Source organism: Dufourea novaeangliae, unplaced genomic scaffold, assembly GCF_001272555.1.
Source record: "Dufourea novaeangliae isolate 0120121106 unplaced genomic scaffold, ASM127255v1 scaffold108, whole genome shotgun sequence".
In the NCBI taxonomy this organism is placed as follows: Eukaryota; Metazoa; Arthropoda; class Insecta; order Hymenoptera; family Halictidae; genus Dufourea; species Dufourea novaeangliae.
Window position 1 is genome coordinate 3,078,963 of NW_015374014.1, and position 18,270 is coordinate 3,097,232.

An 18,270-nucleotide genomic window follows, 5' to 3' on the forward strand; every position below is an offset into this window, starting at 1 on the left:
CAAGAACTGCTTGGTATATAGAATATTAGGTGCGTAAACGAAATGATCGATGGAACTTTTTCCATTCCGTCTATCTCTTTCGTTTGAGTATTAGCGACTACGTTGCGTTTAGTTGAAGTTATTTTGTATTAATAGCATTAATTCGTATTAATTAGAATATTAAGATAATATTAGTTCTAAGCTGAAGAACGAAAAACGAGGGAACTTAGTTTTTTATAGGTATAGGCTCAAGAAAGAAATCATCCGCCGAGGGATTTTAGTACCGATAGTATTACATAGTTAAGATTTAAGTTATTTATAAGGTTGATTGTGAAAGGTGGGTGGATGTAGAACTTGTGATTCCATCTATTTGCCTTGAGCCTCCACTCGCAGCAACCTCCTCGTGGTGAGGCCTGGGCAATCGGTATTATCATCGATAAAGTACTGTAAACTGAAGGTAATACCAAGCTAATGGCTGCGAACTTAAAATTAATTTCTCTAGTTAGAAGAATAAATGTAAGACCGAATATTTTTGGTAAATGTTCTATCGTACATGAAACTTAGATTATTTTAAGACTAAATGTAAGAGTAGAAAATCTTTGTTAATTATATGAATACGTGAAGCTGAATAATAAAGTGCAAGAAGTCACGTATATATTCGACTTTTTTAATAAATTCATACCTTACAATTGAAATAAAGCTGAAGTAATATCCTGTAGAAGGTTGGCTAGTAGAGCTCTTGTTGGGTCTAATTTTATTATTTACTTACTCGCAATAAATAAAATTATTGTAAATAAATGATGTGTGAATAAAGTTATATATAAAGATTCACCAATTGTCAAAAGGTCAAAGGATTGTGCGTATTAGGATTCCTATATGAAGTTGTACAATTGTATACAGATTGAGTTTTTTTATTATTTCATATAGGTATGTAATATTTATAGGAATAATCATTTGAAACTCTATTATTGGTTTAGCATACTTTATTTGCGCTACAAAACATGGCGACCGATCATTAAACATGTTGAATAGTGGGAAGGTGAGCGGTAGTGTTCAGAGCATATACATATGTAGACGGAGCATGAACTGAGCGGCGGAGTAAGATTCGCGGTAAGGGGGTGGTTAGTTATAAATCGGGTAACTTCGTTCCTTTTCGGTGCTATTCGGGTATACAATCGCATTACATGCATGTATGCTATGAGAGATGAAAAGAATATACTTATTATACGTTAAAAATTCCGTATGTCATATAGTTTGTATAGATATATGTATTTAACAAAATTAATAAATAATATAAAGCATTAAATAATATTACGGCGCACAGCCCACCAGCCATTAATAACGAACCGAATCGAGCCGAATGCATTCGAAGCTAACCGACGTATATCTAACGACCGCTGTCTTTTCCCTTCCAATCCTACGGTCCCTCGCACAAAGTGATAGCTTATGCTCCGTCTATATATCTATGGTTCAGAGTTAAATCTAGTAAAATCACTCAACGGTTGCGCAATGGTTAACGGTTGTGTCTTCTGAACGCAGCCATTAAGTTGTTTACGTTAGCGTATAGGGAGTTTCTTTATCAAAAGCTGACAGCAGCTGACAGCAGATAGAAACAGCAGTATGGCCAAGTATGGCGGGAATTGTGCATTAATTTTTAATATGTTTTTACTACGTCTTGTTTATAATTAATTGTCTTTATGTAACAGTGCTATAAACAATGTGAAATCTTTTCGTTTTGTTTCTAATCGTGTGTGTTCGTACTTATTTAACTTCTCGTTTGACTGTAGTATTTGTTACTAATTCGTTCAATTGTTACGTGTCATATGAGGTTACCCTGTGTAAAGTTAATAATTTTCCAAAGAAAACGTAAATAATAGAGTGTCGTGTCCGAATTGCGTCGTTTAATTAATTCCCATTCACCATGGATATTCCACCGACGCAAGTATACGAAGCTGATGATTTTACACCGACACAGAAACTATCTCAATCCATGCCACATAAAGTCAGAGAAAAAGAACTACAAGTAATAATAAATTATATATATCTATTATACTTGTTACAGTAATTTCCTACATTTTTGAGTAGCTGTCAATATTTATAAAATCATGTCTTTCAATTCTAATGCTTTTATTAATTAAATTAATTTTATGCTACTTCTGTAACTGCTATAAATTTTGTTCTATTGTTCTATTTTAATACAAGTTTGTTGCACTAAATACAAAAATTGTATTAATGTATTAATTATACAACATAAAATGTTACATTATTTTCATATTTAAACAATTTTAGATCGGAATATTGACTGTTGGTTGTAATGTGTACCCAATTAAGGAGGGAATTAACAAAATTGGTAGACATCCGGAATGTAATATCATACTGAATGATCAGGTAAGTTCCTTAATTTTTGTTATTTTCTTAACCTATTACAACGAATTATGTATTGGTATGTCACAACCTTACTGAATATTTTCACAAACAACATAATGGTATGTGAAAGTTTTATTGGCACTTTACAACATATCGCACACTATAAAATAAAGACTATAGTATATAATTTAATAAAAGCATTCTATTTTCTTAATATTACATTTTTAATCAATATATTTTCTCAAGAGCCTCAGTAAAGACTTACAATCAGACCACATGTGAAGCGAACACAATATGTAACTTGAGCCATGACAGAGTATTTAGACATGTTAGATTGTTTTAATATGTGGTATTTGAGCCCATCCTGTGTCAATGTATGTGATTACTGCCATTGGAAATAAGTAAATAGATGAACATTTTACTATCAGCTTATGTATCACAGTTTGATAATTCTTTTGACTTCCATTAACTTCATATTATTTCATTTTATTTAACACATATGAGAGTTGCTTACAATAAAAATAATTCAAATACACAATTTTATGACAATATCAAACTTTATTTTTTATAGTTTATTAATGTAATTATAGATGTACAAGAGAAATTTATAGTTCTTCTTTTAGATGTTGTCCATTGGATGCACTACTTAATTTGTTTTCATTAAAATCAATTGTATTCCAAAAGTCCTTCTGTCCTAAGTTAGGATTACTGTCCATGTAAATTTTGTCTGGTGCAGCAATGTGCAAATACTGAAGTGTCTTTTCATCAGGATTTAGTCTAGGCCAGTTCACGCCACCCATATTTGGGACTCTACATGATAAACAAATATAGGTATAACAAAATAGTTCCTATAAATTGTTATAACATATAGTTACATGTATTTACTCACCCATTGGTTGCAAATGATACCCACATATCAACCAAAAGTTGTTGCATTTTAAGATCATTTTGTGTTGTTGTGGAGTCCATAAAAGGAGTATCAAGAACCGCATATGCATCATCACCGTGGCTCACACCTACAAATAAAATATTCAATACATTTCACCAATTCCTTTCCTCAAAATTATTCCCATATAAATAACATACCGTAATTATTTTGAGTTTTACTCATACAATCACTCAAACTATTTGCAGCTCTGTAGGAATAATAATAATACCACACAGGTTGTGTATTTACTTTAGCCTGCATTCTAGCAGCTGTTTGACTGTCTACAGTGAAAAATCTATCTCCAGCCATCTGTACTAAGGGTTTTGTTGTTGTCTCATCTATTTTTTTTGTTCCAATATAATGTTGTTTGATGAGTCTGGCTACTTCGACGTGCTTTTCTTTAGGCAAAGTGTAATTATAATCAAGGAAATGAGGAGCAAGAAGATCCCAGTTTTCATCTAATCTTTTTAAGGCCTCTGGTATAGCAATAAACTCTATAAACAAGATAATTTTAGAGAAAATTTAAAATAATAATTACACAGGTTCGTTACTATTCATTTGTACCTGCAACTGGATACAATCCTTCTTCACTGGTCACACTAGTGATCCAAGGAACATCCTGAACACCACCACTGTTTACAATTTCAACAGGGGCACGGTCAATAAATGGTTGATCTCCAAGTTTTTCAGGAACTGGTCCAAATGGAGTGAATGGATTATAATAGAACCGCTAGAATCAAATTAATATATTTATATAATTATTACCAGACTCATGTGCAAAATAGAAAGCACATACCATAAATTCATGGGCAGAATCAACCAAAGGCCTAGATGGACGATACCTCAAACAGCGTACCATTTCCTTCCTGTTAATTGTAGAACAACCCATGAGAGCAGCTACTTGCTTAGCTTTCTCTAAGGGATTTTCTGTCTGTGTCCAACAGTCAAAAGCTGTGCCACTGACTGAAATACCACCTGTAATATAGTGCAGAAAAATTTATTAATAACAAAGCTGATTTTCAGAAAGATTTAAAAGGCTCAATGATTATAGATTATATAACATATCAATATTAATTTAGTTTTTGTTGGTACCTTGGAAAAGTCCAGCACTCATGGGAGATAAGTAGTGATAATGTACACTTGCTCCACCAGCACTTAAACCAACCAAAGTTACCTTGTTGGGATCACCACCAAACCATTCAATATTTTCTGAAACCCATCGTAGGGCCATGCTCTGATCCTTTAATCCCATGTTGCCAGGAATTAGTTCATCTTCTGTACTGAGGAAACCTAATGGGAAAATCCATCTCCATATCAAAGAAAGCTATTGCTTAAAAGTTTCATGATGCAATACATTATAATTAGTACTTTCAAGTACCTAGTATGCCCAGTCGGTAATTAGATGTGACTAAAATAACATCATGGTCCATGAGATATTTAGCACCCATGTCCATTCCACTACCAAACATAAAGGCACCACCATGAATCCAAAAAAGGACTGGCATTGGCTTGGTGACCATTTTTTCGTGCACTGGCACGTATACATTTAGATATAAACAGTCTTCAGAACCTATCACAGTTTCATTTACATGTGAGGGCAATTGAGTGTATTGCAGGCATGGGGAGCCAAACATTTTCGCTGAAATTTCGCCAATCCATGGTGGTAACCGCTGAGGGGGCTAAAAATAACATTAATATATAAATAATACATTTTTACAGACCTTTCGATAAAGCTTTAGATAAGAGTTAACAAAGGAATGTTCAATATTCAACCCTGGGTTATAGGTTGAGGTTTCCTCACCGAAGAATAGTACACAGGTAACAGACAATAAATCGAGAAACTTTGAATTTATTGCTAAAAGTGCTAAAAATTAATCTGTCTGCCTTTTTTAAAACAATTACATAAATAAATTAATGCAACGTTTTTATCAACATAATTATTTTTAGTATTGAAAAGAATTTATTTTCGTAGTCGTTTACGATTAACATTGTCGTCTGTTGAAGTCTGTCTTAGTTTGAAGAATGCTGAAGTAAATAAACGTAATAAAAAGTAAAAAACATTTTATCACCATCAGATGCACGCCTTAAAACCATGTATATCCTATTTAGTCATTTCTTCTTACTTTCAATAGTAGCGGAAATAATTTAGGTGCTCGAATTAAAATTAACACCCTATACACTTCGTGTTATTCACGTATAAGCATGATGTATCAATATTCAGTAAACATCCATCCTAAACTCGCTAAGGTTCATGAGTTATCACTTGTTTTATGCGATTACGCTTAATTGACACATTTAGATACATGAATAATCAATTTTGTTATCGTTCGACGAATATTCCATATAATTCAATAGGATAGGATATGTATATAAATAGTGCTATTTCTCTAGGTTTATCATTTTTCTTAAATGCAAGAACATACGAAAGAAGTGTAGTTACACTTTGATTCCTTGCAACATTATGTTTATAAATATATCAAGATACGGTATCTGAGAGATGAATAATTTACGACATATTTAACTATTTTCTTATATACAATCTTACAATTAGTGAAAAGAAAAGTTTAAAGGTCTCGTTAATTATTAATTTTTATATATTTTATTTTCATACTTTTACGTGCATAATGCACAGACGAATCAATTTATGTAGAAAAAAGATCATTTCGTTAAAAATTATAAAAGTACAATTGCAAATTATTGAATAATGAAGTCTTAGGAAAGTAAACATTATGATACCATTCAATTGTCCTCTCTATTATTTTTGAATATTGTTAAATATACAAGGGATATATCTCGTGCCAATGATGCAATTTATTTGAAAGAATATCTACACATTCATCGAAATGCTATTTACATACATCAAATCATGTTAATCCTAGAAAGTCTAAGATTTGTCACACTAGAAAAGCAATTCAAGAAATTGTAAAGATTTTTCAATTGTAACAATGATACTAACATTCGAACTGTTTATACATATTTATATTTTCATAGTTTGTTTTACAATACCAGGACTAAAGAAAAATCTACTTTAATAACAAATTCACCAATTAAAACATACTTGATTTTCGTTCAAGTTCTTGCTTCACTGTGCGTTAAAACAGAATAGGAAATTTCTACTTCGAAAATTATAATATCTGCTTTGTTGGAAAACGAGAAACTTGTTTCGATTCCACATGTTTATTAAATAACTTGGTTATTTCGCGACTCTTCTGTCTGGATATTATAAGGGTTGAATAACTATTGCAGCCTTAGATCGATGAAATACAATGCTTGTCTTACCTTGAATCGAAGTTTTCCGACCGGGGGCACCGCGTACGGGATTCCCTCGTAAGCTTCGTATTGTCTTCCGTTGCCAGAAAGCTTGTGGTATCCCTTGATACCGCCCAAAGGTGTTCTAACCCTCGGCGCGTTTTCGAAACTCCACGCGAGGGTAAGGTGTCCAAGAAGGAGCAGAAGAAGCCATGGTCCCGTCATCTTCGACGGAATGAAGTCGACTCGGGGCTGTCTGCTTTATTTATTGCGAACCTTTCTGATCGTTACCCACTGCTAACGTTGAATTAGATAAGTACAACGGCAACCGAGTGTGGTACGCTCGAGCTTGAAAATACAATCGTCCGTATAAAATCAGCCGATTACACTCCCTACTCCTATTTTCTCCGGAATTATCATTGTAACACAACGTATCAACTTGTGAGCTTCACTCTGTAGAGTTATGCTTCGTATACACAGAAGACTTATTCTTGAGAGTGGTTCTATCTCTCTGCTTACGCTACGTACACACATTAATGTAATTCTTGAGAGTAGCTCTGGCGCCTGTGTCCAGTTGAGAGTAGATTCTTGCAAATTACACTCATGAGAATGGAAATGATGCTTACATCTATAAATGTAAGCTGTTAGAGTGTTGCCCTTTGATCTCAATCCACTAGTGCGCTTCTACTATTAAGAGTGTAACTTATAAGTGTCCACTCTTAAGTGGATACAAATATAGAAGTAAATTTCCGACGTCTTTATCATTTCTACTATCGAGAAAACAACTTTGCAGAGTTATTCTCAAGTGGATAGTATAAAATAACTTGCAGGACTATCTCAAGTGGACATTAGAATATAACTCGTAAACTCTTACAAGTTATATTCTCGAATAACAGCTATTAGCAAATTGATTTCTGTGTCTTCTAAACTAGTTCGGCTCCCAAGAGCGACTTTTTAGGATCATTTTTGACGTAAGACATGTCTCTTTGAAAAAAGTGTCCCAAGCTTCATCAAATTGATATAGGACTGTGTCGTGTCCCTACACTATTTACATGTATACTGAAGTTGTAAACTCAACAGAGCTATAAACAGAGATTTACTTGAGATTCGGATCCAGTAATTACCAAAAAATGTCCACGACAGTAAGGAACTGGTACCTAGTCTTGTCCAGGTTTGTGCAGAATTCTTCAAATTTTGATATTAATTAAGGGCATTCTGAGACCCACAAAAAATGCTTTTGTTTATAGCTCTATTGTGTTTATTATTTGACTACATTATTACCACACAACCTAACGTTAAAAAAAGAATTAAAGAAATAAAAATTGAAAACTTTCAGCAATTCACGAAAGAAAAACACTCGAGTTGATACGTTGCATTACACTCACATACGTACGTAGTAGCATAAGGAGTTACGAATAGGTTGAAACGTGTCATAACGTGGAATTGTCTTTCTATGTACATGTACAAATAAAACGAAGCATCTACAGTGATTGCATTTTTTTACTTTAATAGTCGAGACGATAAGATAAATGGTTTCGGGTCAACTACAGTTTACGGAGTTCAACTTCTATTGGCGGCTTTTATAAATCGATGAAGGAGCACCTGAGCGTTTAACCTTAGTGTAGCGTGAAGTTAGTTTTCCTTAATATCAAATATAAAGTTCAAATTGTGCTACTTCTACGACTGCATCATTAATAGACTTTATGTAAATACATATTTGTGTATACTGATTTATAAAGACAGTTGTTAAAAAGAAACTTATTTTCTCTATTAAGATTTTACCAGATTAGAAATAAAGTGAAGACTTTATAAAACTTTATTGAAATTGTTACTTTTTACATGATTCAATGTGTTAGAAATGAATAAAATTCGTATAATAGTTAACAAAAGTACCTACAACCTTTCATTCGTTTTATTATTCTACTTACGTTTATTGAAATTTTTTAACATTGAGATCAACAGAAATTCGATATTTTATAGTGTATTAGAACTTCTATGGAGGATAGTGAAATTTTCTGGGATCGCAACTATTTCTATTAACACCACAGAGTCGTTCTAAGGTTGTATAAATCGCGATCAGTTAATAGAGAGCTGGTGTAGGTTCAAAGATCGGATGATGATAAGAACTGGATTATAGCAATTTGGAGTGATCGTGCTCGTTGCTGCGTCACTGACATACGGGTCATTCCACGCGTAATCAGACACTTTTTGGACCACCATTTCGGATTTTGATTAAATTTGGATATGTAGTAGTCTTTAGCGATATATAAACATATCTCAACGAATTGTTGATTTTACAGCTGTTTGAAATTTAGGATCTACCTTTTTCAATAAATCATAAGTATTGAACTAAGAAACTGATCAAAATGAGCTTCGCGGGTACTTACAGTGAAGATATAACAGTACCTAATCAAAATTATTTCAGTTAGAAGAAAATATTTTTGTTTTTAACCATTTATTTTGCAATTGTTTAAAAGAAATGCAATTTTATAATAGCAAAAATTGAAGATATAGTCCTATTTGTCCTCTTTATGGAAAAATATTCGAAAATATGGAGACTTCACCATCTGTTGCCATCTGTAACCAAAGTTCTGATCCGATTGATGGATCGACCGAACTGCGACAAGATCCTGCGTGCCGATTGGCTCACGTGGAAGTAGCGTTTCCAGGAAAAGCCCGCCTCCAGAAGCCCGCGCCGCTACTTTAACGCGAGTCTACTGAACCGCACGGCTTGAGCGAAATTAATTTTTATGCGGCCAATTTTAAAGTGTCCGTATTTTTGAAGATATGTCCATATAGAAGACAAATGGAGTTATGTCCTCATTTCTTTTCACATTTTTAAATAGTTCGCCGGTATAAAAACAGGGCGTTTATTTAAAACAATTGCAAAATAAGTGCTTAAAAAATATTTTTCTTTAATTGAAATAATTTTTATTTGTTAGTTCAATAGTTATCATTTATTGAAAAAAGGTTGACCCTAAATTTCAAGCAGCTCTAAAATCAACAATTTTCAATAATCTTTCGAGTTATGTTTGTATATCGCTAAAAACTATAGCATACACAAGGTGTCCGATTTCGTGTGGAATGACCCATAGTGACGTTAAATAGATTTGATCAGCTAGAAGGTTTCTCTTCATAAAGACAGAATGCATTGTTAAGTATTACAAAATATATGTATATATACAAATATTAAACATTTTTTTAAATAAAGTATTTATCATTATAGAATAGGTATACATTATCACAAAGTATTTAGCAAATTGATAACAGAACTTCAATTGTATGTGCTGCGAATTGGACATCTTAAAACCGATAAACACGAAATTTCTTTTTAGATTCCCCAACAAAAGTGTCACTTCTCTAGATGCCCCATGGCGTGGGCTGTTCTTTGGAATCACGTCATACTACCCGATTTGATTTTCAGATTCCTGATACAAAGCACAATACATACGCAGCGGAAACGTGCAAAATGTATCGCTTTCGCAGTCAGATATGAGACATGTGCGTCAATGAGTGGCAGCGAGCAACGACACACTTATCTCTATCTTTTCAATCTCTATTTATTTGCAGTTCTAACTTGTTTGTTTATTAAACAGAGCGATTAATTATAACTTAAGTACAAAAATGAGGGACACTGTAAAATTTACTGTTAGCTAAATTACAGACAGATATTTGAAAGAGTAAAATATTCAGATAAGTTTTACACATTATTGAATCATAAAATGTTTAAGTACCGAGATTAAGAATTATGATAAATGTAATAGCGTGATAATGGACAATCGTACGTGTATCTAATATTGTTGTATAGAGTAAACAAGAGTACGGTCGCAAACATCAATATCGAATAGAATCTTGCAGATAAAACATTAAAGGTTGAGTCGAGCCTTGAGAAAATCATAGGTCATATACCTATAGAATCATCTGTGTGATGCATAACTATTTGAAATTATTCAGTGGTTCGAAACTTGAGAGGTTTCGATTACTGGATAAAGTTACTTTGAATTTAGCTGTCATGATCATTAGAATTAGAGATCTACCGACTAAAGTGGCGGACTATTCGGCTACTTTTGTAGTCAGCGACTAGTCGGTCAAAAAGGCCGATTGATCGGCCTTGAATTTTTAATAGATATGTATTACTCATAACATACGGTATAGAAATGAGAATACAATGTTCTTTCTGTACTGTCATTAGAATAATTTTAATGTTTGGGTGAATTTCCGAAAATCACCAACACCCGATGACTCTGACCTTGACATATGTTATCAAGGTCACCCTCCCGAGTAATCTTCAAAACATTTGAAACACCGATCATTAGTTATTAAAAAATTATTAATAAAGAAAGATTGAAAAACGTACCGTAATTTTCCCAGAAATGTAAACTTTTGAAATGTTTCTCTAATCAGTATAATGCTTTAGAGTGTGGTTGGAGACAATCGAAGAAAAAGAGTCATTCAGAGTTGATTAGACACAGTTCAAGAAAAGTGATATTGATAACATATGTTAATATCAGGGTCATCGGGTGTGAGTGCTTTTAGGAAGATTATCCTAATATCTTTTAATACATAGTATACTTATACAGTATATGTATATATTTGTATGTAACATAATTATTACATAAACCATTAAAAGTAATAATTACTATTAATTGAAACCAACTTAATAAGTACCAATTAACCAGGAATTTTGGTCGTTATTTCTTAATTTTATCGTAACAAGAAACTCTTTAAAACAAAGAAACAGAACGTAATAAAATAAGTGTAATAAAGAATGTTAGACTGTGTAAAGAATTTTCTCTTTGGGTTTCTGATATTGAACAATCATAAATTTAAAATCCTGTTTTGAAATAAAGGTAACTGGAGCTGTATTAATTAAATTGTTTTATTTATCATACAAACGAAGTTATTGCCACGTTTTGTAGCAGTATTTGAAAGTAATCGACAAAGCCGACCAGTCGGCCAAAACCCTAGTCGGTACATCTCTAATCAAGATATTTTAATAATACGACGATAACGAATAATGAAAAAATTTATTTCGTTTGCAGACGGTATCTAAGAATCACGCAGAAATCGAGGCTAATAGCGATGAAACATCTGCGTGGATTTGCGACCTGCATTCTTCAAATAAAACAAAGCTCAACAATGTAATAAAGTTTTACTTCTACTTATTGTTAAATACAGCTTACAAGTAGATTCCCCTCGTTAACTCTTAAGTATTATAAGGTACGAAGAGATTAAAAATATTTTCTATCAGTTGTTAAAATTGTTAATTTATAGCAAATGCGAATGTGCACAGTACAGTAAAGGGTTCAGTAGTAATTGATGAAGTGAAAATTTCATTTTGAATGCGATAAAATCCTTAATAAAAGAAATATAATTTTGTTTCATTTTGGTTTTCCTGGAGTAACTATAAAAATAAGTTACATCAGCATTAAATGTTGGTGCTCGCATTCGTTGGGTTAAACTATTGTCAAATATTATGATGACTCCGCACATACTGGCAATACAAATCTACTTTTTCTATCAAATATCTATCAATTACAGTTTTAGTGCCGTTAAAGTCTCGCAGCTTTAACCTTTGATTGTAATAAACTGCGGCAGTGTATCCTTAAATGTGTACAGTTCAGATTCGTTTAACTTTTTTATTCAAACACCAATAAGTACGTATTAAATATTCATTAAACGAATTCAAGTTGTAAATAGACTCCGCAAAAGAATGAAAGGATTACATCTACGAATCCGAAAAATGGGGCCAAATTTCAAATGATCGTAACTCCGGCAAAAATTGTCGTATCGATATCGTTAAAAGCTTTTGAAAGTGTGGAATATCTACTTTCAGATGCTTTTTCAAGATTTAAGCAGCGATGCTTCTTGGCAGTTATAACGATATGAACAGTATCGTCGGCATTGACATGACCCAAGCCATACCGGGTGAAGGTAATTTCCTCCGCTTGGAAATGACCTCAAGGTCATGATGTTGCGGTCATCCTTTACCGAGATAAAGCGAATTAAGAAAAAAATTGAACTTGTGCAATTTTTAAACCCATATTCGGAAGGACCTGGTACGTCGAAATATTAATCAAATCGAAAAAGCAGAAGGTGCGCCTTCAAGAGGAAAGATTGATCTCTCTATTGCTTCTTTGGTGAACGTTCTACAGTGATTCATTCGATTCCTGAAAGCAATTAAAGTCAACAGAGCGATTTTTGCTTCAAAGTTGAGTAACTCGGCCAAAAAAAAATCGGACAAGCTGGTATAAATATAACTTGCCTACAAACTTTTATTCATCCCATATAATATTGTAAAGTAGAACAAAATTTTAAAAAAGGTTTCCAGGTGCACTTTATATCGCAATAACTTTGCCAAGAAGCAACGCACCTTATATCTGGAAAAAGCATCTGAAAGTAGGGATTTCACATTTTTAATCGACTTTGTAATGATATCAATACGACCATTTTTGTCGGAGGTACGACCACTTGAACATGGCTCAATTTTTCAGGTTTGTAGGGGCGATCTCTTAATTCTTTTGCGGAGTGTACTTGACGAGACCCTCCTGAAATTTAAATCCATTTGCACCTTCGGTTAAAGTACAGTACTACTTTTTCATCTACAGTCAATTATGAGGCCTGGTCGATGCTACGAACTCAAAGATGGAAGTGTCATCCAGTTCGGTATGGTGTGCGCTGTGTACAAAGTCAACTGTTCAATGGATGAATCCCTGATCCTAGAAACTCCGGCATCATGTCGCCTGAAGAAGCAACAAATGGTCATTCCGGGAACACCAGACTCGTCTATGGTAATTATCATGCCTATGTGTCAGTGAAAATATCTTTCTAAATTATTAATTCTTCCATGCAGAACAATTCGTCCACAATGGAAAACATTTCTATAATCCCTGGGACTCAAGCCGACAATGGAGATTCCGTATTTCGACGACCATCCTTATCTAACAGGAGGTCTACTAGCAACCGGAAGAGTTTCATCCAAGACTTCTCCATCGACGACAGCATGAATGATTCTCGAAACGTCTCCGTGCAGGGAAAAGAACACGTGGACGAACGGAGGGTCAGTATTCACGATATGGAAACGCTGAAGTCGTCCGAATCGCAGGACGAAACCAATGTCGACATCCACGATGTTGAAACTCAAAAGATCTCCTTAAGTAGCTTTAGAGCTGGTAATGTCACTAATATTCATGATGTGGAGACACAACACGAGGAGGACAAAGAAATTGAAGGCAATGTCACTAATATTCATGATGTAGAAACGCAACACGATATAGATATTCATGATATGAAGACACCAAAAACAATTGGGGTTCATAATGTTTTAGCTAAAGACGGTCGTGAAAGCATCGAAGATGTAGAAAAGCGTAAAATAGAGGGGCTAGAGTTAAAAAATAATATTCCTAATACGGAAACAAGAAAAATTGATATTAAAGAGAATAAATATTGTACTGACGAGAATGTTGGGACTAAGAAAATGTTAGCTACAAAAGCTAAAGATTTCGCGCATGCTGAACAGGCAGAGATTGTCCAACCAAATTCGCAAGAATATTTTCAATTATCTCTGACTACGAATTTTGATGGCGAGTGCTCAGAACTCGATAGAAGTCGTAATCTTCTCGGATCGCAAAATTTATTAGAGAACTTTATTGGAGATGATAATCCAGAGAACGAGTCAAGATCGAAATCATCGACACCTGTGAAATCCCCGACTCTAAACAACAATGAAACAACCAACAGAAGCAGTGACGATGAGAACATATTTGATGCAGTAACACAGGTGAAAGTCACGGAGGAAAACATTTCCAAGACTGTAACACAGCAAGTTAACGCGTTTGAAGCTTCTTCGATGGACGACGATTCTGATGAAACTGATCAAGAGGGCGTGTTTCAAACATACTCGCGAATTGCTAGTCAGGATAGCAGTCAAAATAGAAATCATTCGCAAAGTAAATCTGACAGCGATAGTTCTGATACGGATGAAGAAGGACGTTTTACAGAGATGGCTTTAAAAGAAAAACGAACAGCGTCTTTATCCTTTGAAACTCGACAGAATGAAAGTAAACTAACTAAGAACGATACTGGATCAAGCCGAGATTCTGATGACATGTTTAATACACTCACGCAACAAGTGAATGTGAAGAAAGAGGGTTCTTCAAAGATACAGAGTGAAATCAGTAAATGTGATGTAGATTTTGATACACCAACTCAAGTAATCGAAGTGAACAAACCTGAAAATAATATAAGACTAGAGGAAGACACAAAGAAGAAGGATATAGATTATTTAGCAGCAACACAAGTTCTACCAAGCAGTGAAACTTCCATAACTGTAGCAAAACATAAGACTCCATACAGTGAAGAAAAGAACGATAATGAAATAGAGTACAACACGCCTACCCAAATAATTACAGAGAATGTTTTAATCTCTAATAATCCATCACTTAGTAATTCTGATCAGTTAAATCCAAATGTAGTAGAGGAGTGCAGCATTGAGGACATTGATTATGAAATGGCCCCTACTCAGTTGCTTCGTGACTGTGAAGAAAAAATATCTGTATCAATTCCTGGTAGTAACAAGATATCAAAGAAATCTAACAAAGTGAATTTAAATGATACTTTAGAAAAAAATCTGAATAAAATGTTTGATAGTGTCAATGACGAGGACATGGAAGATCAACCACAGATATCGACTCAGGTCCTTACAAGTATATTACAAGCATCACAGAGTGATGATAAACCGACAAGCTTTAAAGAATCACAAGAAAGTAGTAAAACAGACAAATCTGTCACAGGGGAAAAAGGTGAAGAACCCGTTGCTGAGTCAGTTTCACCTTCATTATCAACTACAAAGCTACGTGATTCTAAGTTGCCGAATAGAACTACTCAAGACTCACAAAATTATTTTTCCAATCTTGTGTCAAAAAGAAAACGTAATATTATAGTAGATTCGCCAAATCGTGTTACACTTGGTGAAGATACATCTGATAATAAAAAAGGAATTGCAGGAAAATCAGTAGACGATAGCATCACAAACGAGAAAGATAATACTTCTGATACGTTATTGAGCTCTACACCCAAAAGTTTATTGACCCCAAGATCCTCAAAAAGAAATAAAACTAAAAAGTCAAACGAATCTAAAATAGATCTGGGAAGGACAAGCATATCAAATAGTAACGAAAATGTTTCGGAAGTATCTAACAAAGATGATCAAGTATCTGTTACAACAGTTGATACAGGACAACCTCGAAAGGCCTTCATGATACTAGAATCAGATGAAGACTTTTTGGCAGGGTTACCTGAGGTTCAAATTTCAGGGACGTTGTCCAATCCACCAAGTCCAACTTCATCAACATCAACCGAATTTAGATTGAATACTACAGGCATGAAGTCAAAACAAAGTTCGAAAAAAGCAGAACCTAAAAAAAGAGTAGCCCCAAAAAAGTCGACGCGAAGATCACTTACTCGTAAAAACACAGAAGAAAACAAATCTCGTAGTATTGACAAATCAAACTATAAAACAGATTTGGATATTTTCAGAAATGTTGATGTCGACAGAGTGCTCATAACGGTACATGAAAGTGATGACGACAGAGAGAATGAAATTAAATCAGTGAGGACCTCTTCACGTAAATTTAAAAAGAGTGAATCTCTGCAGCAAAAATCGAGTCCTTCCGTTGCTTCGCAGAAACAAGTCACACGTAGTATTTCCATTCAGAACAACGCAAGGACTCGTGCTTCTAGCAAAGAAAATGTTGATCGTTTATCCATTTTTCAGGTTGACAAAGAAGTTCCGAGTTCAAATAAAGCTACCGAGTCTGAAAAAAAAACCACTTTAGACACATCGCGTAGTAGAAAGAGATTACTTAACACGGCGGACAGAACGGAAAGTAATAATGCGAAAAAGCGTAAAGAAGATGATAATGGAAAAAGGTCTCTGGCTAGCAGAGGTAAAGTCCATAATACTAGAAGGATTGTCGTTAACAGAAAGAATTCTGCAAATATTCTTGACTACGTAACCGAAAGAAGTTCACCAGTGGACGTCAAAACTTCGGATAGCTCGCAGCAGTCAGTTGGGAGCAGTCAAGACAGTTCAGCATCTAAGCAATTGGTAGTAAAAATTATCAGGTTGTCTTCGAGTACTCCAACAGAGACATTGTCTCCAAGTACACCTACAGAATTAATGCAGGATAGACGTATGAGTGTCAACCATCCCAGTGTTATGAACAATTCGCCTAGAACAGAGAATAATAAAACTGCTGAAAATAGAGAAACAAAAAGAAATAAGAATAGAAAAGCAATAAATAAACGTCAACTTAAGGCAGAAGATATGAGTTCTCAAGTTGGAGAAGAATCACAGGAAGTGGAAATGATTATGAATTCTTCGCTCAAAGAACAATGTGGCAGCTTAAACGTCGAGAGAAAAGAAGATTCAGCTAAAAGTACAAGTACCAGAACGAGAAGTACTAGAGCACGTAGAAACACAAATGTTCACACCAATTTGGATGCCACAGACGGCACGTCTTTTTCTTCTGATATTTATGAATCGGATAACGCACGTTTCGAAGTGCCTATGCCTAAAGCCAAACGAACTAAAATTTCTAAAAAGACTACGAATATCGATGACACTGATGAAAGAAATACACCTACTATAAGGGAAATGAGAAATAGTCGTCGTCCGCCATCCAGATCAACCAGTAACCATCAATATCCAATCACAGATTCTTCCACAGAAGGAGCGACAGAAGCAAATGATAATGAAATTTCTGTAAATAATACTGTGAGCAAAAAAAGTAATCCTAAAAAGAAAGAAAGGAAACCAAAAACACGAAAGCTTGGAACTGGGAAAAAAAACACTGGTAATGTCATAGACGAGGAAACAACGTCTTCGGAAATGAATTCTAGCATAGACAACGTATTACTTCCTTCAACACCATTTAGGACACGTAGAAGTATGTCTATCCCATTCTCAACGTCATCACCATATAAAGAAAAACATAAAATTTTATTTACTGGTATTTCCAAAGATTACAGCAAGTTATTAGCAAAGTTGGGTAAGTTATTGTCATCTTAAACAATTACAATTTATCTTTACTGTAATTCTGCCTCTACTCCTTTATAGGTGCATCTCAAGTTGAAGATCCAACAAAATGTAGTGTATTGGTCACAGATAAAGTTCGAAGAACAGTTAAGTTTTTATGTGCGTTAGCACAATCAGTGCCTATAGTTGCAGTCAATTGGTTGGTTGACAGTGAAAAATCTGGGCATTTTCTAGAGTTGGATAATTATATATTGAAAGATCCAGTTACAGAGACTAAATTTGGTTTCATTTTACGAGAAAGCCTGCATAAAGCAAAGAAACAGAAACTGTTAGATGGTTATACTATTGTGTTAACGCCGAATGTGGCGCCACCGCCATTACCCGAACTGAAAAGTATGTTTATGTGATTAACTTTGATTTTATTTAATTAACAATTTTAAACCAATTTAATAAAATGTATCAATTTTACAGGTATAATTAGTTCATGTGGTGGTAAAGCTTTAGTTCGACCACCATCATCGTGGCCACAGAAAGCAGTCATCGTTTCTCGTAAGGAAGATTTAGCGAACGCGAAGAAATTTCTCGCAAAAGCTCCAAAAACCGTCACTGTACAATCAACAGAATTGATACTAACTGGTATTCTACGACAAGAATTAGATTTTGTTAAATACAATTTAATGTAATTGGTTACAGATCTATTATACATATA

At 34.2% G+C, this 18,270-nt stretch overlaps 1 protein-coding gene across 1 annotated transcript; it reads left to right on the top strand.

Moving 5' to 3' along the window:
• The first annotated feature begins 1,750 nt into the window (after positions 1-1,750).
• Positions 1,751-18,270, top strand: LOC107188728 (dentin sialophosphoprotein). Its single transcript, XM_015577071.1, has 8 exons — positions 1,751-2,002; positions 2,269-2,367; positions 11,566-11,664; positions 13,132-13,314; positions 13,377-13,905; positions 13,960-17,574; positions 17,643-17,954; positions 18,033-18,270. The coding sequence occupies exons 1-8, from the start codon at positions 1,901-1,903 to the stop codon at positions 18,242-18,244; spliced, it is 5,151 nt and encodes a 1,716-aa protein (XP_015432557.1). The 5' UTR covers positions 1,751-1,900; the 3' UTR covers positions 18,245-18,270.